Genomic DNA, 24,731 nt, shown 5'->3' with positions numbered 1-24,731 from the left:
TTTTGGTAAGAAAAAGTAAAATTTTCGTTTTTTCCCTTACACATTGCTTTAATTCTGATGGAGCCACTAGACTGTTAATAAGCTTCTTGAATGTGGTTTTGAGCACCTTGAGGAGTGCAGTTTTTAGATTGGTGTCACTTTGGGGTATTTTCTTTCATACAGACCCTTCAAAGTCACTTAAAATGTGAGGTGATCCCTAAAAAATTATTTTGTAAATTTTGTTGGAAAAATGAGTAAATCGCCGGTTAAAACCCTTCTAACTTCCTAACAAAAATAAATGATGTTTCACAAATGATGCAGATGTAAAGTAGACATGTGGGAAATGTTACTTATTAACTATTCTGTGTGGTATAACTATCTGATTTAAGGGCAACATACTGCTGCCGGAATAGGGGGCAACATCAGTGTCTCATTGACACAGGGGACAGCAGGGAAAGACCTGACATTGTCCAGCATATCCACAGCCTGATTCTCCACGCATGTAACTTTTTATTTTTAAGTATTTTTCTTTTTTACGGTGATTACTTGGTAGGGTTATAGTTTATTCTTTGTGACTTTCTTACATTAAAATCTCATTTAACATAAAAGGGATTTTTTTTAGATTATTTGTTAACGGTTTTCGTTTGTTTTTGTTTGTTGTTTTTTGCAGTTCAAGACGCAGAATATCTTGGAATAAATTTTGTCCTGCTTTTTATTAAAAAATGTTGTGAACAAAGGGCGTAAAAAAGTAACAACAAAAAAATAGCAATTTTTTTTTTTTTTTACAGTGTTCACCAGGATGTATAAATGACAAGTTAGTTTTATAGTTCAGGTTATTACAGATGAAATGATACCAAATACATACAGACTTTTTTTTCACTAATAAGAGACAAAAGGGAGAAAACAGTTTTTTTGACCAATTTTTTTGATTTTCAAAACATTTTTTTTTATTTTGCAGGTGCAATACATAAAATGTAAAACTTGTTCACGTGGTGAGTTTTTGCAGCATTTATTCTGTGCATTTATCACTTTACAGTACCAGCAAAGGGAGTGAGATTTCTGAAATCTCATGCACATACCGCTAATTTTATCTTTGCGGATTAGATCATCATAACTTTTTTTCCAAATCTGCAGCAAATCAATCTTTTTTGCAGTTGTTCTCCTATTCAAATAAATGTGAAAAAAAGCAAGTAAAATGCATAGAAAATGCATCACAAATGCGTGTATTTTGCACAAAGGTTTTCGGCCAACTCTGTAGGCTTGGGTGCAAAAAAATCTGCTGCAAATATTCAACGTATGCACATACCATAATGTATTGTATACATAAGGTATGGTCACATGTTGCTTGACCGAAGGCTCCTATGCCTGAAGTAACAAAGCATAGAGCACGTGGTGATGGGTGGGGAATAGAGCTGGAGTGACAGATGCTTCTTCAGATCTACAAGTAGTTCTTCAGCCTCACTTGCATATCATTTCAAATGCTGATTTCTCAGTAACAGAGGAACATACTGTTCATGTGGACTTGTCTTTGAAAGAACTACATGTGCATATAAATACCTTGGGGTGTCAAATCCTGTTGCCAGATTCCCTTTAAGTGAAAGAGTTCTGGCACAAAACTAGGCATGGTCTAGTAGAAATTGGAATTTTTGACAAGTCAGAACAGGCCAATCTTAGTAATAATTTTAGCACAAATTACTTCTCTACTTCTACTAGCATAAATAAAACCCAACAGTTTTAAATGTGCGTCAGTGTGTTCACTCCTGACTGTCTTCAGTATTTTGATATTCAATTTATTGACTTTTTGTATCTTTATATTGAAGCTTATCAGTCTGCAATTCTTTAAAAAAAAAAAAAAAAAAAAGAGACAGACAAGACATTTGTGGTTATACCAGGTGTGTTGTGACAATTTAAGATTTCAAAACGCAGATTTGTTAATTGCAGTATTTAAGAGGGATATAGGAATGAAAACTTAAATAAACAGTTTAAAACAATGTCTACCTTTATATACAGTTTTGCAGTTTACATTTCTAGATAGTCTTCATAAAACGTTAGATAACTTTGTAACCACTAAATCTGTCCGTGCATAGAAAACAACACAGTGATAAACAACAGGAAATTCAATCGTGACTCTGTAGTTCCAACTGCAAAATGTGTTTAGTCTTTGCACTTCGCAAAAACGAAAAGGCTCCTAGTGTGATCTATAGGTCCCCATTCACCACCTGGATGCCAAAAAGATTGTCATTTTTGTATCCTTATGGCTACTATGGATAGGCATACCGTTAACCAGTTATTTTCCTGTATAGAAAGGCACTTTCCTATATGGGTAGATACAACAAAACGGTATCCCAGACAATATATGTATATTTACAATAGGGCCCTGTGGTGGACAGAGGATGGCACAGCCTCCAACAAGACTGTCACCACTGTCAGGGAGTATACCTCATGAGCGTATTTGCCAGACAGTAGCAGAGAACTGTATGTGCACCTAGCCTAAAAGAAGCCTCAAAATATAAAGGGAACCTATAATATCCAGAACACTATTTACCTGGAGATAATCTGCAGGTAAACAGCGTTTATATCTTGTTTAGCTGGCTACAGGGAGAAAATGAAATTATATTCTTCCTGCAGCCGCTTCCTTCAAGTAATTGGGATGGTGCAGGAGCATACACTATTACGTGAGTGCTCTGTAATCACTTCCTGGAACTTTGACAGTCTTCTACTGCTCCCTGCACTGCCCCTTTGACTGGACACAAGCAGCTGCAAAGAGAATATAACTTAATTTTCTACCTGTAGCCATGCTTCCGTTAAGCCAGTTAAACATGATTTTCACACCATTTACCTGCAGACAACAAAATGAATGAATAAAAACCGTTTCTTTTGCTTGCTGGTCTTCTATGATTACCGTGAAAGTCTATCAATAACATTCTATTCATAGATCCCACATATCATGCTTTTATCAAAATATACACAGAAACATAGGCATAAAAACATCTTGTGTTATTTGTGAACTGGAATCTTGGTCATTGTAGTGTTTAAAGCTGTGCAAAAGTCTTAAGGAATGGTTACAACTCCGTCACGCCAGTGCATAGTGTTACTTGGAAAGTTTGCTTATTACTCTGATTAAAGCTCCGTTTTCATCCTTCAGACGCTGGTTGTCAAATTTAAGGTCGGTCAGTGCCTGTAAGAGACGTGCGAGATTCCAAAATTATATTTTTGTAGTTGGAAAATAAAAGAAAGCAGACTAGTTTCTCATAAAACAAAGTGCCATGAAAAATCACTGGGATATGTTGAAGCATTCCAGAGTTATTAACACACAAAGTGACACTGGTCAGATTTAAAAAAAATTGGCCTCATCATTAAGGGTTTAACCCCTTCATGACCCAGCCTATTTTGGCCTTAATGACCTTGCCGTTTTTTGCAATTCTGCCCAGTGTCCCTTTATGAGGTAATAACTCAGGAACGCTTCAACGGATCCTAGCGATTCTGAGACTGTTTTTTCGTGACATATTGGGCTTCATGTTAGTGGTAAATTTAGGTCGATAATTTCTGAGTTTATTTGTGAAAAAAACGGAAATTTGGCAAAAATTTTGAAAATTTCGCAATTTTCACATTTTGAATTTTTATTCTGTTAAACCAGAGAGTTATGTGACACAAAATAGTTAATAAATAACATTTCCCACATGTCTACTTTACATCAGCACAATTTTGGAAACAAATTTTTTTTTTGCTAGGAAGTTATAAGGGTTAAAATTTGACCAGTGATTTCTCATTTTTACAACAAAATTTACAAAACCATTTTTTTTAGGGACCACCTCACATTTGAAGTCAGTTTGAGGGTTCTATATGGCTGAAAATACCCAAAAGTGACACCATTCTAAAAACTGCACCCCTCAAGGTGCTCAAAACCACATTCAAGAAGTTTATTAACCCTTCAGGTGTTTCACAGCAGCAGAAGCAACATGGAAGTAAAAAATGAACATTTAACTTTTTAGTCACAAAAATGATCTTTTAGCAACAATTTTTTTTTTTCCCAAGGGTAAAAGGAGAAACTGGACCACGGACGTTGTTGTCCAATTTGTCCTGAGTACGCTGATACCTCATATGTGGGGGTAAACCACTGTTTGGGCGCACGGCAGGGCTCGGAAGGGAAGGAGCGCCATTTGACTTTTTCAATGAAAAATTGGCTCCACTCTTTAGCGGACACCATGTCGCGTTTGGAGAGCCCCCGTGTGCCTAAACATTGGAGCTCCCCGACAAGTGACCCCATTTTGGAAACTAGACCCCCCAACCCAAGGAACTTATCTAGAAGCATAGTGAGCACTTTAAACCCCCAGGTGCTTCACAAATTGATCCGTAAAAATGAAAAAGTACTTTTTTTTTTTTTCACAAAAAAATTATTTTAGCCTCAATTTTTTCATTTTCACATGGGCAACAGGACAAAATGGATCCTAAATTTTGTTGGGCAATTTCTCCTGAGTACACCGATACCTCACATGTGGGGGTAAACCACTGTTTGGGCACATGGTAAGGCTCGGAAGGGAAGGAGCGCCATTTGACTTTTTGAATGGAAAATTAGCTCCAATCGTTAGCGGATACCATGTCGTGTTTGGAGAGCTCCTGTGTGCCTAAACATTGGAGCTCCCCTACAAGTGACCCCATTTTGGAAACTAGACCCCCCAAGGAACTTATCTAGATGCATAGTGAGCACTTATAACCCCCAGGTGCTTCACAGAAGTTTATAACGCAGAGCCGTCAAAATAAAAAATAATTTTTCTTTCCTCAAAAATGATTTTTAGCCCAGAATTTTTTATTTTCCCAAGGGTAATAGGAGAAATTTGACCCCAAAAGTTGTTGTCCAGTTTCTCCTGAGTACGCTGATACCCCATATGTGGGGGTAAACCACTGTTTGGGCACATGCCGGGGCTCGGAAGGGAAGTAGTGACGTTTTGGAATGCAGACTTTGATGGAATGGTCTGCGGGCATCATGCTACGTTTGCAGAGCCCCTGATATGCCTAAACAGTAGAAACCCCCCAAAAGTGACCCCATTTTGAAAACTAGACCCCCGAAGGAACTTATCTAGATGTGTGGTGAGCACTTTCAACCCCCAAGTGCTTCACAGAAGTTAATAACGCAGAGCCGTGAAAATAAAAAAATAATTGTTCTTTCCTCAAAAATTATGTTTTAGCAAGTAATTTTTTATTTTTGCAAGGGTAACAGGAGAAATTGGACCCCAACAGTTGTTGCCCAGTTTGTCCTGAGTACGCTGGTACCCCAAATGTGGGGGTAAACCACTGTTTGGGCGCATGTCGGGGCTTAGAAGGGAGGGAGCACCATTTGACTTTTTGAACGCAAGATTGGCTGGAATCAATGGTGGCGCCATGTTGCGTTTGGAGACCCCTGATGTGCCTAAACAGTGGAAACCCCTCAATTCTAACTTCAACACTAACCCCAACACACCCCTAATCCTAATACCAACTGTAGCCATAACCCTAATCACAACCCTAACCCCAACACACCCCTAACCACAACCCTAACCCCAACACACCCGTAACCCTAATTCCAACCCTAACCCTAATCCTAAACCTAATCCCAACCCTAACCCTAATCCCAACCCTAACCACAACTGTAACCCCAACACACCCCTAACCCTATCCGTATCCCTAACCACAAGCCTAATCTTAACCCTATTTCCAACCCTAGCCCTAATTCCAACCCTAACCCTAAGGCTATGTGCCCACGTTGCGGATTCGTGTGAGATTTTTCCGCACGATTTTTGAAAAATCTGCAGGTAAAAGGCACTGCGTTTTACCTGCGGATTTACAGCGGATTTCCAGTGTTTTTTTGTGCGGATTTCACCTGCGGATACCTATTGAGGAACAGGTGTAAAACGCTGCGGAATCCGCACAAAGAATTGACATGCTGCGGAAAATACAATGCAGCGTTTCTGCACGGAATTTTCCGCACCATGGGCACAGCGGATTTGGTTTTCCATAGGTGTACATGGTACTGTAAACCTGATGGAAAACTGCTACGAATTCGCAGCGGCCGATCCGCTGCGGATCCGCGGCCAATCCGCTGCGGATCCGCGGCCAAATCCGCACTGTGTGCACATGCCATAACCCTAACCCTACCCCTACCCCTAGTTCTAGTTCTAACCCTAGTTCTAACCCTAACCCTAGTGGAAAAAAAATATATATATATTTTCTTTATTTTATTATTGTCCCTACCTATGGGGGTGATAAAGGGGGGGGTTTATTTATTATTTTTTTATTTTGATCGCTGTGATAGAACCTACCACAGCGATCAAAATGTACTTTGCCAGCCGGCAGATTCGGCGGGCGCACTGCGCATGCGCCCGCCATTTTGGAAGATGGCGGCGCCCAGGGAGAAGACGGACCGACTTCGGGAGGCTCGGTAAGTATGAGGGGGTGGTGGATCGGAGCACAGGGGGGATCGGAGGACCGGGGGAGCGGACAGGAGCACGGGGGAGCGGACAGGGGGACGGAGGGGGGTACCGGACAGAACGGAGGACTGGGGAGGAGATCGGGGGCGGTGGGGGGGGGCAGAACATGATTTCCAGCCATGGCAGATGCTATTGCAGCATCGGCCATGGCTGGATTGCAATATTTCACCATTTTCATAGGTGAAATATTGCAAATTGCTGTGATTGGCTGTTGCACTTTCAACAGCCAATCAGAGCGATCGTAGCCACGTGGGGGCAAAGCCACCCCCCCTGGGCTGAAGTACAACTCCCCCTCTCCCTGCAGATCGGGTAAAATAGGAGTTAACCCTTTCACCCGATCTGCAGGGACGCGATCATTCCATGACGCCACATAGGCGTCATGGGTCGGATTGGCACCGACTTTCATGACGCCTACGTGGCGTCAAAGGTCAGGAAGGGGTTAAAATCATATTTTACATACTGTAGTTCTGTGTAATTTCGAGCTACTTTTCTAAATGAAAAATCAATCGAATATACAAATATAAATAGACAAATATGTCAGCGAGCTATATAAATCAGTGCTTTGCATGTGTAGTTTTTTGTATTTAATTAATAAATACGTTTAAAAATAATGTTAGGTCACCCTTATTTTTAAGAACCAGCTGAGAGAAAGGAGATAGCTGTGAGCTGGTCCTACTAGTCTGGTGGGAAGGGGAAAATGACAATGGATTTTCAAAGACTATTGATAACAGCTAACGTCTGTCTGCTTTGCCTTTACTGGTCATTAAAAAAGAAGACCCTAAAAAAAATGAAAGGGGTCCACCCTATTTTTAATAACCAGCAAAGAGTAAACAGCTGCAGGCTGATATTAATAGGCTGTGAAGGGCAGCCCTCAACCCACCAAGAAATTGTGCATCCATTAGATGTGCCAATTCTGGCATTTAGCCTGGTCTCTTCCAGATTGTCCTGGTGCAGTGACAATAGGGGTAATGGTTTTGGGGTTGATGTCTGCTGAATAATGTTTGCTGACATCAAGCTCAGGGGCTAGTAACGGAGAGGTGTCTATCAGTGTGTAATGTGTTATGACCGATGGCATAACTTATAGGGCATGGTGCTATGAAGACTGCATCAGCCATATAGTCTCCCCTGAAAAGTCTTACAAGAGAAAACGCATTGGGACTTGGGAGCAATGTATTTACTTTTGGATGACATGATGATGGCCTAATGGGACCTCTACATGTATCCAGTAGACAAGGAGACACTTCTTTTTGAGACTTCAAATAGAAGAATGCACGTTTTGGAACAATCTCACTATGTGAACGTTATCACATCCCATTAACTTGCTGTCTCCTGTTTATTATAATATATCATGCTAATTTCTTAGTATTTTGATAGCTGGCTGGTAACCCGATTCAGATATTTTCACGTGACTACTTGATGCTGTAATAGGACCAAGTTTCTATACGGGGCATAGTACATACACTGTTTGTTGTTTCACCAGGTGCGTAACAACTGGGGGTCGCAGCTGCGTCCGGGCCCGGAGTGCTTAGGGGCCCGCCCAGTCCAGCAAACAAGTAGCAGTAGCCGGGAAACTGAACAGACAAATCACGCACCCTGCTGTCCACACCCACAACGGCCAGCTTCCCCAGACTTCCAGTGGTGTGAGGCAAGTGGGCGTGTCCATGAAGGACATGTGACCTAGCAGAAGGGCTGGGCGTGTCACTGAAGCTTGACAGAGATGGAGGGGAAACAACAAACCCGAGGAGCCTCCAGCAGCTGTCACAGAGTCCGGGTGAGGCGCGAAGGCTGCAGCTGGTGAGTCAAGTGCAGTCGCGGCTGTAAAGTGCTGATATGCGGCTTACACCTGTCATTCACCTACACACACACACACACACACACACACACACACACACACACACACACACACACACACACACACACACACACACACACACACCTGTTCTGTGCGCACAGGACCTGTGATGAGGTCACAGGAGGGGAGGAGTCAGGGGGTCACATGATCAGTGGCCTCAGTGTATGCAGGACTCTGCTGTGCTGATTGTCTTGGTGCTGAATGAGGGGAAGTTTATGTGTGGGGTCAGGAGGGGTTTACAGTGTGGATGTAGCAGAGCCGTGTGTGTACAAGGTGTACAGAGTGGAGCCGTGTATGTGTGTAGTGGAGCAATGTGTACGAGGTGAACAAAGCTGAGCCGAGTGTGAAAGAGGTGAGCGGAGTCGTGTATGTATGGGGTGTATGGAGTGGTGCTGTGTGTTTACGAGGTGTATGGAGCGGAGCCACTTGTGTACGAGGTGTGCGGAGCCGCGTGTGTACGGGGTGGACGGAGCGGAGCCACGTGTGCATGGGGTGTACAGAGCGGATCTGTGTGTGTGAGGTGTATGGAGCAGATCTACGGGTGTAAGGAGCGGAGCCGCGTGTGTACAAGGTGTACGGAGCAGAGCCGTGTGTACGGGGTTCACGGAGCGAAGCCGAGTGTGTACGGGTTGTAAATTTCCAAGTCGGGAAGAATGGTACACGGTTGTGCGCAGAGCCTAGCATGTGCACTGTGGGGGAGTACTGGGTGTACTCGCCAGCGTCAGAATGTGCAGTGCGTATGCTCCGGACCCAACCAGTACACTCAATACACCCCCACACTGCACAGGTCCGGAAATGACGCACTGCAGCGTCATACCAGGAAGAAACAGCACACAAATTTCAAACACCGGGCATGCGCTTGGAATTAGAGCGAGGGAGGACATGAACGCCCAGAGTCTGCACTTCCGAAGACATCACCATAATTAGTATAGGGACTTGTTAGTTATAAAATCATTTTTCTCAGCGATTACAGGGCAGTATCAGGACAGAGTATACAACAAAACTATAGTGTGCGAAATGAATAGGGAAAATGTGAATTTCGGTGGGAAATATTTTGGTGCGAGGGGGGGGGGGGCATTTGAAAGTTCGCATCGGGGACCCTCACTTTGTAGTTACGCCACTGTGTCTCAGGTATATTTGTACAGTTTTCTGATCTATTTGCAATAATAGCCCCTGGGTAATTTATACGTGTATCTGTCTATGGATTTTAGCAGTACAGATTAAAAGTTAATTTTTAATATCACCACTAGTTTCAATTATATCAGTGGTACTCCACATATACCCAGTTTTTCGCTTTAAGGCAGTAATTTCTTCCTCTGTGGGTTTCCTTTGAGATGTGTGTAAAAATCAGATGGCACAAGCACCTATTCACTTGCATTAGCGAGTGTGATAAGATTCTCGCAGACAATCGCAACATGCTGCAATATTTTTCTCAGTCCAATCTGAGCAGAGACAAAACTCGCAGATGAGCATGGACTCCTTTAATAACATTGGTCAGAGTGCAATGCGATATGCTCTTATTGAACTCGTCCGATTCATACGGCAGTGTGAGCGAGTCCTTAATTTTACTCATGTTAGGAGATAAAAAAATGTTCTAGGAAACTCAGTCTTGTCAATATGTTGGAAATTGTTCTTATATTCAGTGAGATAAAGATTAAAATCTTACTTTTCCAAGGAGGTGTTAAGCACTGTATTTATCAATTCTTAGACAGTGCAAACTAGCCCAGACTGTGTTGAATTGCTACAGATCTGTCAGTGGTTCATGCTTTCTAATACATCTGTCTAATTTTAAGCCTTTCTAGTCTAAGTTTACAGCACCTGTTAGTTGGCTTACTAGAAACTTGCACCAAAATTTTGGCATGTTTTTTGGACCATGGTGTTTGCACATTAGACTACACCCTCTTCCAAGAGAGACCATGCCCCCTTCTCAGATAAGGTGCAAAAGGATTCCCCCGACCTTCCAAAAGTGACTAAAACACATGAAAAGTATGTCGCAAGTCATGAAAGACAGATTTGGGGCAGAATTCAGGGGCATTTAGCTTGATAAATATACAATGGCTTTGATGTAGAATAATACCTCTGAAATTAAGTGCAGCATGAAGGCACCATATGGTGGCACTCGGGGTGGTTACTTACACATTAATGGCATACTCCCGCAAGGACTACAAGTACCTCAATTCAAACAGCTCAGCTGTGTGTGTAACACCAAGAACTCGAAGGGTTTTTTGTCCTTAATTATTTTAGCCAACTTTTACCATAGACAACTTTTAGCATCACATTTGAAGGCATCTTTAATCTAGAAGAGAACTGGAAGCAAGCCAATAGTCCATCACATCACTGGCCCACCGTCCTGCTATACACTGTCCTTGGTTGTCATTATATCATGCACATGTCACAACACAGGTTTTTACCTTTAGGTCATCTTCCATTTCAGACATCTTACGCTCCAAAACTCTCTTTTCCTGCAAGAAGAAATATCTTTAGTTGTTAACAGGTTTACAATCAACCTTGGTGTGGGCCAAGAAAAATAATAGGCACTTACTCTTTTTTCAGCCTCCAACAACCCAACCTGACTTGAGTGATCCTGTTTCTAGGATAAAAGTAACATTGCATAAATTATTTTGTAAATCAATTTTTTTTTATATCTTTTTCCATATGGAGAGACGTTCTAGTGGTAGCTCACTAATCCAATTGAAAGTTCTGAGTTGTCCATAATATACACTTCTATACTGAAAGCTGGATTCATTTTAGAGTGGTAGTTGCGGCCCCATTCATTTATTAACCAAAAAAGAATATTAAACTTGGAGAATTCTATCATAATATTGTAAACATATTTCTATGTTATACATTGGTATTAGGCCAATCATCCAAATTGGCACTATTCTAGGGTTAGGATATGTCCATAATATTGTCAGTGTGAATATAACTAGTACATACGGCAATGACTGAGGGTGCCAATGGTGAGCCACCCAGTTGGCCGTCATGATTCACATGTGCCATTGCTGTAATGTAAAATTTTAAGATTGCCCAAACATATTATTGTGTTAGCTTGAGTACCATGAAACAGAAGAATTAGCTCTCATGCACCCCACCCTTTTATGTGTCATCTGGATCCATACTACTGCGCTCATTACCTTCTACAAGCCCACACTGTTATGTGCCTCTGATTACACACAAGTGTCTTTTTTCCCCAGAGATTCACATAGAATTTGCCAGAAAAAAAAACCTAGAGTGGATCTGTGGTCCATAACTTGTTGAAAGTGATATGTAAAATATATAGCATTATTTTTTTATTATTATTATTGTTTTGGAACAAATACATAACAGAATGTATAGTATAATAATATTATCAGTTCAGTTGCTTTACAAGCAGATTGAACAAGGGTATAAAAGGGAGTGTGACCCCTACAAAATGCTAGCTAACCCACGTAAACAGGTATATAGGGACTTAGCCTCTATAGGATCATTCATAGCTTTTATTTGTTTAGTTGGCAAAAAGAACATTTATTTTATATGCAAATAAGAGGTTTGGTGCATCCTTGGCGTGGCCAAGACCTCATTGCACCATTACGCCCCCTCAATTTGCATACCGAGTACTGCCATATCTTGATTGACAGGGCTCAAGCGAGAACTAGTTGAACTCAATCCGCGGCTCTGCACTGACACGGCAGCCACAATCACACATGCCTGCACTCATTGCTGGCTGCTCTCTGCAGTTCAGTACCAAATGAAAGTAACATACTGTAGTTAGCAAAGCCAAAAAAACAAAACATTTGTCCATCCAATTCAGCCTATATTCCGTCAGAATAAATCCCCAGATCTACGTCCTTCTAAAGAACCTAATAACTGTAAGATACAATATTGCTGCGCTCCAGGAAGACAGCCAGGCCTCTCTTGTAACTCTCGACTGAGTTCGCCATCACCACCTCCTCAAGCAAGGAATTCCAGATTCTCACTGCCCTAACAGTACAGAATCCTCTTCTATGTTGGCGAAACACCAAAACAAAATAAAAACAAAGGTAGAATATAGTAGGAATCTCAAAAATGTTGAATAGTGACACATTTGGAATATGGCAGATCTAGTTTATAGCAGACCTGTTTTAGTTAGTGAGGACATCTTTACAGAACATGCAACTAATTTTTACACGTGTACTTGAAGATTTACAAGATCTTAAAATGAACCTTGTCATTTATAATACTCAAAAACATGTATGTTTTCATCAAAATCAACAAGCAATTTTTATGTACAGTTAGGTCCAGATATATTTGGACATCGACATTCAAGATACAGTTATATAATCAATATGGGCTTAAAGTGAAGACTGTCCACTGTAATTTAAGGGTATTCATATCATATTGGAGTAAGGGTTTAGGAATTGCAGCTCTTTAATATGTAGCTGCATCTTTTTCAAAAGACCAAAAGTAATTGGACAACTATCTCAAAACCTCTTTAATGGACTGCATGAGCTATTTCCTTGTTATATATCATCAGTCAAGCAGGTAAAAGGTCTGGATAGGATTCAGATGTGGCATTTGCAAGCTGTTGCTGTGAACCCACAACATTCAGTCAAAAGAGCTCTCAATGGAGAGAAACAGAGAATCATTGGGCTGATAAAAATAAATCCATCAGAGAGCTATTAGAAATGTTAGGAGTGGTCAAATTAACATTTTGGTACATTCTGCAAAACAGAAAAAAATGAAAAAGAAAAAAAAAAGGGTGCACTGGTGAGCTTGAGAATTCAAAAACACCTGGACATCCACGCAAGTAAACAGTGGTGGATGATCACATAATCCTTCCAATGGTGAGGAAAAACCCCTTCGCAACATCCACCCAAGTGAAGAGCACTCTCCAGGAAGTAGTTGTTTCAGTATCAAAGACCAACATAAAGAGAAGACTTGATGAGAGCAAATACAGAGGGTTCACCGCAAGGTGCAAACCATGATCCAAAGCACGCCACATCCTTTGTAAAACATGGTGGAGGCAGTGTGATGGCATGGGCTTCCAATGGCACTGGGTCACTAGTGTTTATTGATAATGACAGAAGCAGCTGGATGAATCCTGAAGTCTACAGAGCTATTCCGTCTGCTCAGAGTCAACCAAATGCAGCAAGATTGATTGTCTATCTGCACTGTGAAGCGCTGTCCAATTACCCAAAACATACCGAGAAAGCAACCCAGGAGTTTAAGGTCAAAAAGTGGAATGTAATGACCGAGTCAACCTCCAGATCTCAACCTCATCAAGCAGCATTTCACATGCTTAAGATAAAATTTAAGCAGAAAAACCCACAAACAAGCAGCAACTGAAGTCAGCTGCCGTAAAGACCTGGCAAAGCATCAACAAAGGAGGAAACCAGTGTTAGGTGGACGCCTATGGCTTCCAGACATCAGGCAGTCATTGCCTGCAAATGATTCTCTACAAAGTGTTAAAAATTAATATTTTATTTAAAGGTAAAGTTAATTGTCCAATTATTTTTGAGCTCCTGATATGAAGAGGCTTTGTACAAAAATAGTTGCAATTCCTAACGTTTCACAGGATGTTTTTGTTCAACCCCCTTTAATTAAACCTGAAAGACTACTCTTCAATTGTGTCTCAGTTCATTCATTTAAAATACAAAATGTTGGCACACAGAGCCGAAATCACGAAGATTCGGTCACTGTCCAAATATTTCTGGACCTAACTATCTCACATCTGTATATCGTTACCTTTACGACCCTTTCCAGCTTGGCTTTAATATCCGCGAGCTCCAGCTGGGCCTCACGCAGGTTGCTTTTAAGCTTCTCATTTTCATTATAGGCACTTTCATACAGCTTGCAGAGAAGAATAGAAAGAAAAAAAATATATAACATTTTAATATCTATTGTAAATGTGCATATTATAACAGGCAACAATTGTATCCTCCTCCTAACTGTACTTCATAAGATGTATGGTTCTGTGCAAAAGTTTTAGACAGGTGTGGAAAAAATGCAGTAAAGTAAGAATGCTTTAAAAAATATGTTACAAGTTTATTTTAAAGTTAATAATTGATATACCTCCCTTTCAAGTTCCTCCAAAAACTGTGCTCCTGTATCTAGAAGAAATGATGCAGTTTTGAAGTCAAAGGGAGGTCATAACAAATATTAATCTGATTTTGATTTCCCTTTTGTTCATTCACTTTCCATTTTATTATTTGACAAAAACAAACTACCATATATACTCGAATATAAGCCGAGGTCACAGCAGCAGGTCAAAGGAGGCAGGGGCCGGCTGCTGAGGCTAAAGCGTGTGCCCGCTCCTAAAGAGAAATGAATATTCACTGCGCTGGCAGTGAAGATTCATTTCTCTGTATTAGCGGTCACAGTAGTCGCAGTCACTGGCTTCCTGCAGCAGTCAGGCGATCACGTGTGCCCGCTACGTAAGAGAAATTAATATTCACTGCCCTCCACGCCCATAGGCATAGAGGGCAGTGAATATTAATTCCCTTAAGTAGCAGGCACACGTGATTGCCTCGCCTCTGCTGGCACCAGAATAAGACGCTGCGAGAGGGAGAGCAGAGATGGCAAGTACGATGGTTTTCTTAATGTTTTTCTGATGAGAGCCATGCATACAAGGATAGGAGGGATGAGAAGCCATGCATAATAATAATAATAATAATAATAATAATAATCTTTATTTATATAGCGCCAACATATTCCGCAGCGCTTTACAGTTTAACAGTTTCAAACACAACAGTCATAGGTAACAATGTTAACAATACAGTAATAAAGCAAAATAAGACAAAATAAGACGACCCTGCTCGTGAGAGCTTACAATCTACAATGAGGTGGGGAGATACAATGCACAGGTGTGTATTTACAATGATGTATTTACAATGATGGTCCAGCCATCTTCAGGGAGTGGGGGGTAGATGGAGATAGCGAATGGGCTACACACAGACAAACATAAAATTAGTTTGATTAGGGAACGTGATAGGCCGCTCTGAACAAATGTGTTTTGAGCGAGCGCCTAAAACTATGCAAATTGTGGATGGTCCTAATATCTTGGGGTAGAGCATTCCAGAGGCTTGGCGCAGCACGGGAGAAGTCTTGGAGTCGGGATTGGGAGGTACGGATTAGTGCAGAGGTTAGTCGAAAGTCGTTTGCAGAGCGCAGTGGTCGGCTAGGCCGATAGACAGAAATGAGGGAGGAGATGTAAGGTGGTGCCGCACTGTGGAGAGCTTTGTGGATGAGAACAAGTGCTTTGAATTGTATTCTGTAATGAATGGGCAGCCAGTGTAATGACTGGCGAAGAGCGGACACGTCCGAGTAACGATTAGCCAGATGGACAACCCTGGCTGCTGCATTAAGGATAGACTGGAGAGGGGAAAGTCGCGTGAGGGGGAGGCCAATTAATAGAGCGTTACAGTAGTCCAGACGGGAGTGGATTAGGGCGACAGTGAGAGTTTTTGTTGTCTCCATGGTGAGAAAAGGGCGGATTCTAGAGATGTTCTTTAGGTGTAATCGGCACGAGCGGGCAAGAGATTGTATGTGGGAGGTGAAGGAGAGATCGGAGTCAAACATAACACCCAGACAGCGCGCCTGCTGCCGGGGTGTTATTATGGTGCCACCCACGGAGAGGGAAATGCCAGATTTAGGGAGGTTAGTAGAAGGTGGGAGCAGAAGAAGTTCAGTTTTGGAGAGGTTGAGTTTCAGATAGAGAGCGGACATTATGTCAGAGACTGCGGACAGACAGTCAGTGGCGTTCTGTAGTACAGCGGGGGTAAGGTCAGGGTATACCAGGATAGGGATGAGGAGCCATGCACACCAGGATAGGGATGAGGAGCCATGCATACCAGGATAGGGATGAGGAGGCCATGCACACCAGAATGGAGATGAGGGAGCCATGCATACCAGGATAGGGATGAGGAGCCATGCAGACCAGGATAGGGATGAGGAACCATGCAGATCAGGATAGGGATGAGGAACCATGCAGATCAGGATAGGGATGAGGAGCCATGCATACCAGGATAGGGATGAGGAGCCATGCACACCAGGATAGGGATGAGGAGCCATGCACACCAGGATAGGGATGAGGAGCCATGCACACCAGGATAGGGATGAGGAGCCTTGCATACCAGGATAGGGATGAGGAGCCATGCACACCAGGATAGGGATGAGGAGCCATGCACACCAGGATAGGGATGAGGAGCCATGCATACCAGTATAGGGATGAGGAACCATGCATACCAGGATAGGGATGTGGAGGCCATGCACACCAGAATGGAGATGAGGGAGCCATGCATACCAGGATAGGGATGAGGAGCCATGCAGACCAGGATAGGGATGAGGAACCATGCAGATCAGGATCAGGATGAGGAGAACATGCAGATCAAGATGGGGATGAAGAGCCATGGATACAAGGATAGGGATGAGGAGGGCATACATACCAGGATAGGGATGAGGGGGCATGAATACCAGGATAGGGATTTCATTTTTGCATATCTTTGCCCATTAAAGTCTATGTGGGCACACTGGTGTATAAAGTGGGATAATTTCCTGGCATACACACCAAGTGCACTACAAAAATGGTGGGGATTAAGCTTAAAGAGGACTTTCACCAGTTTTAGCATGTTAAACTGACCACATCATGGAATAGGGGCTGCAGAGCTGAATAAAACATTATCTTTTAATTTCTCCTCTCCATTGTAGAGACATTAGATTGTAAATTTTGGGTCTTAATTTATGAGGAGTCTAACCTGGTGTTATCAGAGATTTGTGTTTGGGGGTGTGTGCGATTTTCCCTGTACGAGATTGACCTATCAAAAGCTGGCAGTGTCATGGAGGGTAAAAAAGAACACACCCTTGCCACTGATCTTTACAGCTATTTACAGCGATACAGTAGAGCTGAGTTCTGTATCATTACAAACACGTCCAGATCTTATCTCATGAAAGTCCGTGTGGGCATGGATCAGAGCTGCACTGTAAAATATGGAGATTTGTAAGTGTTTGCAATGCTCTGCTGTATTTCTATAGAGTACCTGCAGAGTTATGTATCAATACAAGCCCTTAGAGATCTCAATTCACAGCAGTCAGTTTGGGGGAGGAGAATCAGAGTTGCACTGTGAGATGAGATCAGGAAGTGTTTGTAATGATACATAACTCTGATGCTCCTCTACACAGTAGCTGCAGAGATCAGTGAGGAAAGGAGGGCATGTTCTTTTTTCCATTGTATGCGGTTGCCTGCTTATGACTGGTCAATCAAATGCAGGGGAAGAAGTATACTCCCCTCGAGGTAAATCTCTGGTAGCACCAAGTTAAACAACAACATAAATAAACTTTACAAGCAAAGAGAGTGGATTGCAAAAGCATTCACCCCCACATTGGCTTTTTACCCATTTTGTTACATTACAACCTGTGTTTAAATATTTTTTAAATCGGATTTATGTGTGATGCATCAGTACTAAATAGTCCAAGTTGGTGAAGTGAGAAAAATAAAGGCAAAAATTAAATTTATGGGATCAAATAACAAAAAATTGGCATGTAAATATCTATTTACCCGCTTTTTAGCGATGAAGCCCCTAAAACATTCTGCTGCAAGCAATTATCGTCATATCTCACGAGCTTAGTGCAAGGAAGTTCACCTTTGTGCAATCTAAGTGTCACATATCTGTCAGTATATACACACTTTTTCTGAAAGGCCACAGAGGCTGCAACACCACCATTAATAGTAATAAGTGAGCGTGCTCGTTACTCGAGTTTTTCGAGTATGCTCGAGTCTCAACCGAGTATTGCAGATGCTTGGATGCGATGCTTGAATAATACAGCCAATAAACATGGCTACAGTTTAACCGTGTATGGCAGGTAATCCCTGCATCTTTCTTTAAGCCACGCAACATGCAGGGCATGGATCTGAGCATCGCATCCGAGCACCAGCAATACTTGGTTGAGACTTGAGGATGCTCAGAATACTCGAGTAACGAGCACACTCGCTCATCACTAATCATTGAGCAAGAGGCACCACTAACCAAACACCACCATGAAGACCAATGAGATCTCCAAACTAGTCAGGGCCAAAGTTGTTGAGGAGTACAAGTCAGGGTTGGGTTATAAAAATATATCCCAATCTCTGATGAGCAACATTAAATGGAAAGAACATGGTACCACAACAAACCTGCCAAGAAAGCGCCGTTCACCAAAACTCTCAGCCCAGGCAAGGAGGGCATTAATCAGAGAGGCAAAAGGCAGAACAGAGAACAAAAATAACCTTGAAGCACCTGTAGAGTTCCCAAGCAGAGACTGAGGTATCTGTTCATACGACCACAACCCTCTTGCCAGCACGTTTAAACTTATGAAAAGGTCACCCTTACAGCATTGTTTCCTTTACCTACACAGGGTTATCTATGCGAGGAGAAACTGTGCTCATCAACACCCTTCAAACACAGCAATCGGGTAGGTCCTTTTCCTTCATTTACCCATCCCTCCATTTTACCCCTTTTTTGGGGGCTGATTGTCCATTAGTAATGTATTGTTCAACTGACTATTTAGAAACGCAGCATATATCTTGAGTTTGATTGATGATGTTGGTACACTCTGGTGGGATTGCAATTTCTCTCTAGACTCTGACCTTTACTTTGTCATTGATGTATATACCGTACTTTATTATCTTTCATTTTACTTTTTTTATTTTTATGTTTACATTGTAATACACTGAGGAAGGTTATTGAGACCAAAATGTCTGCTGTATGTATAAACCCTACTACTTTATGTGGACTGCATTAAATAATTTCACTTCAGCATCTGGTGTGTGCCAAGGTTACGTGGTATCACGGTTTGGGAACCTACTTGTGCACTAACCAGTAGTGCTTATGCTTTTTCACATAAACAGGCCTAAAACATAACATTCTTAATAACCATTACCACAATTTCTTCTAAAAGAATTTAGTTTTTCCATGGACATTACAGTACCTGGTGGGATCAGTAGAACAATTCATATTGCTTATGAGGACTCAGGAAGATATCACCACAGTAAATTACAGTAATTGAAGAATTACAGTTCATTGCCTTAAGGCTTCTTTCACACTTCAGTTATTTGGCGTCAGTCTGCTCCGACATAGTGACGAATCTGTCACAATTGTTGAGAAAACGGTTCTAACGGATCGGTTTTTTTGACGGATCCGTTTTTTGGGGGTTGTCTGGGAAAAGTATCTACTTTTTGGAGCATGTGCAATTGAAAAAGCGGATTGGGGCGACGGATCCGCCAAATGACGGTCGCGACGGATCCGTCGCCCTTAGGCGGCCATTCTATGGAATGGCAGATGTGATGGATCCGTCGCGAACCGCCATTTTGGCGCAGACAAAAAACTTCTAGATGACGTCCGCCAAATCTCGACGGATCCTTCACATGGCAGATGGAACGGACGACCATCCGCCACAATCCGTCACTAATGCAAGTCTATGGGAAAATAGCGGATCCGCCAAAAAAAATGGCGGATCCGCTATTTGAGGAAAACGACGGATTCAAACTGACGCCAAAAGACTGAAGTGTGAAAGAGGCCTAAGAAGTTATATGGCCTAAATGTAGGTCTCTTTCTTAAGTTGAATACCTAACCTAAGGATAATCAACCTTTTTGAAATCTTTGTTGGGTTCCTCGTCTGTCTTGTTGCCAGTGGATGGCAAGCGATTTTCCCGTCGTGAATAGACACTCGCACGGGTAGATGCACGGTCACTGTCTGTTGATGTGAGACTTGAGCCTCCGGAATCTAATCTACAATAAAAAAATAAAAATAAATAAAAAAAGCAACTGCGTAAAAAAAAGAAAAATGTATACCCATACAATTTTATATGTTCACATTGGTTTTTTTTTACCAATTAAAATGGTAAGAAAATGATTTACCCACCCTTAAGATAGATCTTCAATTAAGGATTAGTGTGACCAACCAATCAGCTGACTGAAAGGGCCAATGTACTCCAACAGACGCAGCATCACCCTTAGTATGTGTATATATATATATATATATATTTTATATATATATATATATATATATATATATATATATATATATATATATATATATATATATATATATATATATATATATATATATATATATATATATATATATATACACACACACTAGCTGTACTACCCGGCTTCGCCCGGGTTAATGACTGCTGTTAGCAAAATAGAATGTGATAGCAAAAATTTATTCTGCACACAAAAACCACAAAACAAATAGATAGAAATGTAATTATTAAAAGGCAAAAACTAAGCTAATAGAAGAATTTCAATACATATATTAGCTTTGTTATACTGAGAATGTCTTTGTTGCCTATATTAACCAATCAGAGCTCAGATTAATTAACTGTAGCAAAATAGAAGCTGAGCTGTGATTGGTTGCTATTGGCAGCCTGATAAATCCCCAGCCAACAGGAAGCCCTCCCCCCTGGCAGTATATATTAGCTCACACATACACATAATAGACAGGTCATGTGACTGACAGCTGCCGGATTCCTATATGGTACATTTGTTGCTCTTGTAGTTTGTCTGCTTATTAATCAGATTTTTATTTTTGAAGGACAATACCAGACTTGTGTGTGTTTTAGGGCGAGTTTCATGTGTCAAGTTGTGTGTGTTGAGTTGCGTGTGGCGACATGCATGTAGCGACTTTTGTGAGATGAGTTTTGTGTGGTGACATGCGTGTAGCAACATTTTGTGTGTCGAGTTGCATGTGACAGGTTAGTGTAGCAAGTTGTGTGCAGCAAGATTTGTGCATGGCAAGTTTTGCGCGTGGCGAGTTTTATGTGTGGTGCGTTTTGAGTATGTGCAAGTTTTGTGTGAGGCAACTTTTGCATGTGGTGCAACTTTTGTACATGTGGCATTTTTTCTATGTGTGCAAGTTTTGCATGAGGTGAGTTTTCCATGAGGTGAGTTTTCCATGAGGTGAGTTTTGCACGTGTGGCGAGTTTTGCTTGAGCCTAGTTTTGCATGTAGCGAGTTTTGCGCGTGGCGAGTTTTGAGTGGTGACTTTTGTGTTTCGACTTTTATGTGGCGAGGTTGGTGTGTGTGTGTGGTGAAATGTGTGCTGAGGGTGGTATATGTGTTCAAGCACGTGGTAGTGTGTGGCGCATTTTGTGTTTGTGTTCATATCCCCGTGTGTGGTGAGTATCCCATGTCGGGGCCCCACCTTAGCAACTGTACGGTATATACTCTTTGGCGCCATCGCTCTCATTCTTTACGTCCTCATTGTTCACATCTGGCAGCTGTCAATTTTCCTCCAACACTTTTCCCTTCACTTTTTCCCCATTATGTAGATGGGGCAAAATTGTTTGGTGAATTGGAACGCGCGGGGTTAAAATTTCACCTCACAACATAGCCTATGACGCTCTCGGGGTTCAGACGTGTGACTGTGCAAAATTTTGTGGCTGTAGCTGCGACGGTGCAGATGCCAATCCCGGACATACACACATACATACACACATACACACATTCAGCTTTATATATTAGCTATACCTGTGTGTCATCTCACCTATATATAGTATATATATGTGTGTCATCTCCTGTATATAGTATATACCTGTATGTAATCTCCTCCTATACATAGCATATACCTGTATGTCATCTCCTCCTGTATATACTATATACCTGTAGGTAATCTGCTCCTGTATATAGTATATACCTGTATGTCATCTCCTGCTGTATGTAGTATGTACCTGTATGTCATCTCCCCTGTATATAGTATATACCTGTGTGTCATCTCCCCTGTAAATAGTATATACCTGTGTGTCATCTCCTCCTGTATATAGTATATATCTGTATGTCATCTCCCCCTGTATTAGGCCTCGTTCACACGTTAGTCGGTCAGTATTTTTACCTCAGTATTTGTAAGCTAAATTGGCAGCCTGATAAATCCCCAGCCAACAGTAAGCCCACCCCCTGGCAGTATATATTAGCTCACACATACACATAATAGACAGGTCATGTGACTGACAGCTGCCGGATTCCTATATGGTACATTTGTTGCTCTTGTAGTTTGTCTGCTTATTAATCAGATTTTTATTTTTGAAGGATAATACCAGACTTGTGTGTGTTTTAGGGCGAGTTTCGTGTGTCAAGTTGTGTGTGTTGAGTTTTGTGTGGCGACATGCGTGTAGCAACTTTTTGTGTGTCGAGTTGCATGTGACAGGTTAGTGTAGCAAGTTGTGTGCAGCAAGTTTTGCGCATGGCGAGTTTTGCGCGTGGCGAGTTTTATGTGTGGTGCCTTTTGAGTATGTGCAAGTTTTGTGTGAGGCAACTTTAGCATGTGTTGCAACTTTTGTGCATGTGGCAATTTTTCTGCGTATGCAAGTTTTGCATGTGGCGAGTTTTCCATGAGGTGAGTTTTGCACGTGTGGCGAGTTTTGCATGTTGAGAGTTTTGTGCGTGGCGAGTTTTGAGCGGCGACTTTTGTGTTTAGACTTTTATGTGGCGAGGTTGGTGTATGTGTGGTGAAATGTGCGCTGAGGGTGGTATATGTGTTCGAGCACGTGGTAGTGTGTGGCGCATTTTGTGTGTGTGTGTTCATATCCCCGTGGTGGTGTGGTGATTATCCCATGTCGGGGCCCCACCTTAGCAACTGTACAGTATATACTCTTTGGCGCCATCGCTCTCATTCTTTAAGTCCCCCTTGTTCACATCTGGCAGCTGTTAATTTGCCTCCAACACTTTTCCTTTCATTTTTTCCCCATTATGTAGATAGGAGCAAAATTGTTTGGTGAATTGGAAAGCGCGGGGTTAAAATTTCACCTCACAACATAGCTTTGACGCTCTCGGGGTCCAGACGTGTGACTGTGCAAAATTTTGTGCCTGTAGCTGCGACGCCTCCAACACTTTTCCTTTCATTTTTTCCCCATTATGTAGATAGGAGCAAAATTGTTTGGTGAATTGGAAAGCGCGGGGTTAAAATTTCACCTCACAACATAGCCTATGACGCTCTCGGGGTCCAGACGTGTGACTGTGCAAAATTTTGTGGCTGTAGCTGCGACGGTTCAGATGCCAATCCCGGACATACACACATACATACATACACACATACACCTTTATATATATACTAGCTGTACTACCCGGCTTCGCCCGGGTTAATGACTGCTGTTAGCAAAATAGAATGTGTTAACAAAAATTTATTCTGCACACAAAAACCACAAAACAAATAGATAGAAATGTAATTATTAAAAGGCAAAAACTAAGCAAATAGAAGCATTTCACAACATATATTAGCTTTGTTATACTGAGAATGTCTTTGTTGCCTATATTAACCAATCAGAGCTCAGGTTAATTAACTGTAGCAAAATAGAAGCTGAGCTGTGATTGGTTGCTATTGGCAGCCTGATAAATCCCCAGCCAACAGGAAGCCCTCCCCCCTGGCAGTATATATTAGCTCACACATACACATAATAGACAGGTCATGTGACTGACAGCTGCCGTATTTCCTATATGGTACATTTGTTGCTCTTGTAGTTTGCTTATTAATCAGATTTTTATTTTTGAAGGACAATACCAGACTTGTGTGTGTTTTAGGGCGAGTTTTATGTGTCAAGTTGTGTGTGTTGAGTTGCGTGTGGCGACATGCATGTAGCGACTTTTGTGAGATGAGTTTTGTGTGGCGACATGCGTGTAGCAACATTTTGTGTGTTGAGTTGCATGTGACAGGTTAGTGTAGCAAGTTGTGTGCAGCAAGATTTGTGCATGGCGAGTTTTGCGCGTGGCGAGTTTTATGTGTGGTGCATTTTGAGTATGTGCAAGTTTTGTGTGAGGCAACTTTTGCATGTGGTGCAACTTTTGTACATGTGGCAATTTTTCTGTGTGTGCAAGTTTTGCATGAGGTGAGTTTTCCATGAGGTGAGTTTTGCACGTGTGGCGAGTTTTGCGTGAGCCTAGTTTTGCATATGGCGAGTTTTGCATGTAGCGAGTTTTGAGTGGTGACTTTTGTGTTTCGACTTTTATGTGGCGAGGTTGGTGTGTGTGTGTGGTGAAATGTGTGCTGAGGGTGGTATATGTGTTCAAGCACGTGGTAGTGTGTGGCGCATTTTGTGTTTGTGTTCATATCCCCGTGTGTGGTGAGTATCCCATGTCGGGGCCCCACCTTAGCAACTGTACGGTATATACTCTTTGTCGCCATCGCTCTCATTCTTTAAGTCCTCATTGTTCACATCTGGCAGCTGTCAATTTTCCTCCAACACTTTTCCCTTCACTTTTTCCCCATTATGTAGATAGGAGCAAAATTGTTTGGTGAATTGGAACGCGCGGGGTTAAAATTTCACCTCACAACATAGCCTATGACGCTCTCGGGGTCCAGACGTGTGACTGTGCAAAATTTTGTGGCTGTAGCTGCGACGGTACAGATGCCAATCCCGGACATACACACATACATACATACACACATTCAGCTTTATATATTAGATATACCTGTATGTAATCTCCTGTATATAGTATATACCTGTGTGT

The 24,731-nt window shown here is 41.8% G+C and overlaps 1 protein-coding gene across 4 annotated transcripts in view; it reads right to left on the bottom strand.

Annotated features, from left to right (window-relative positions):
* Positions 1–1,824: 1,824 nt before the first annotated feature.
* The window catches only part of PPP1R12B (protein phosphatase 1 regulatory subunit 12B), an 80,786-nt gene continuing 57,879 nt past the window's right edge, over positions 1,825–24,731 (bottom strand). For all 4 annotated transcript variants that reach the window (XM_077295206.1, XM_077295207.1, XM_077295208.1 and 1 more), the window contains exons 3-7: positions 19,874–20,015; positions 13,999–14,103; positions 10,838–10,885; positions 10,707–10,757; positions 1,825–3,157 (exon numbers count right to left, since the gene is read on the bottom strand). In XM_077295206.1, the coding sequence (XP_077151321.1) occupies positions 3,071–3,157; positions 10,707–10,757; positions 10,838–10,885; positions 13,999–14,103; positions 19,874–20,015 (433 nt within the window). In that variant the 3' untranslated portion in view covers positions 1,825–3,070. The remainder of the gene's footprint in view (positions 3,158–10,706; positions 10,758–10,837; positions 10,886–13,998; positions 14,104–19,873; positions 20,016–24,731) is intronic.

The sequence above is a fragment of the Ranitomeya variabilis genome, chromosome 3 (assembly GCF_051348905.1).
Source record: "Ranitomeya variabilis isolate aRanVar5 chromosome 3, aRanVar5.hap1, whole genome shotgun sequence".
NCBI lineage: Eukaryota > Metazoa > Chordata > Amphibia > Anura > Dendrobatidae > Ranitomeya > Ranitomeya variabilis.
Note: the sequence above shows the minus strand (reverse complement) of the source record. Positions and strands in the feature narration are given on the sequence as shown.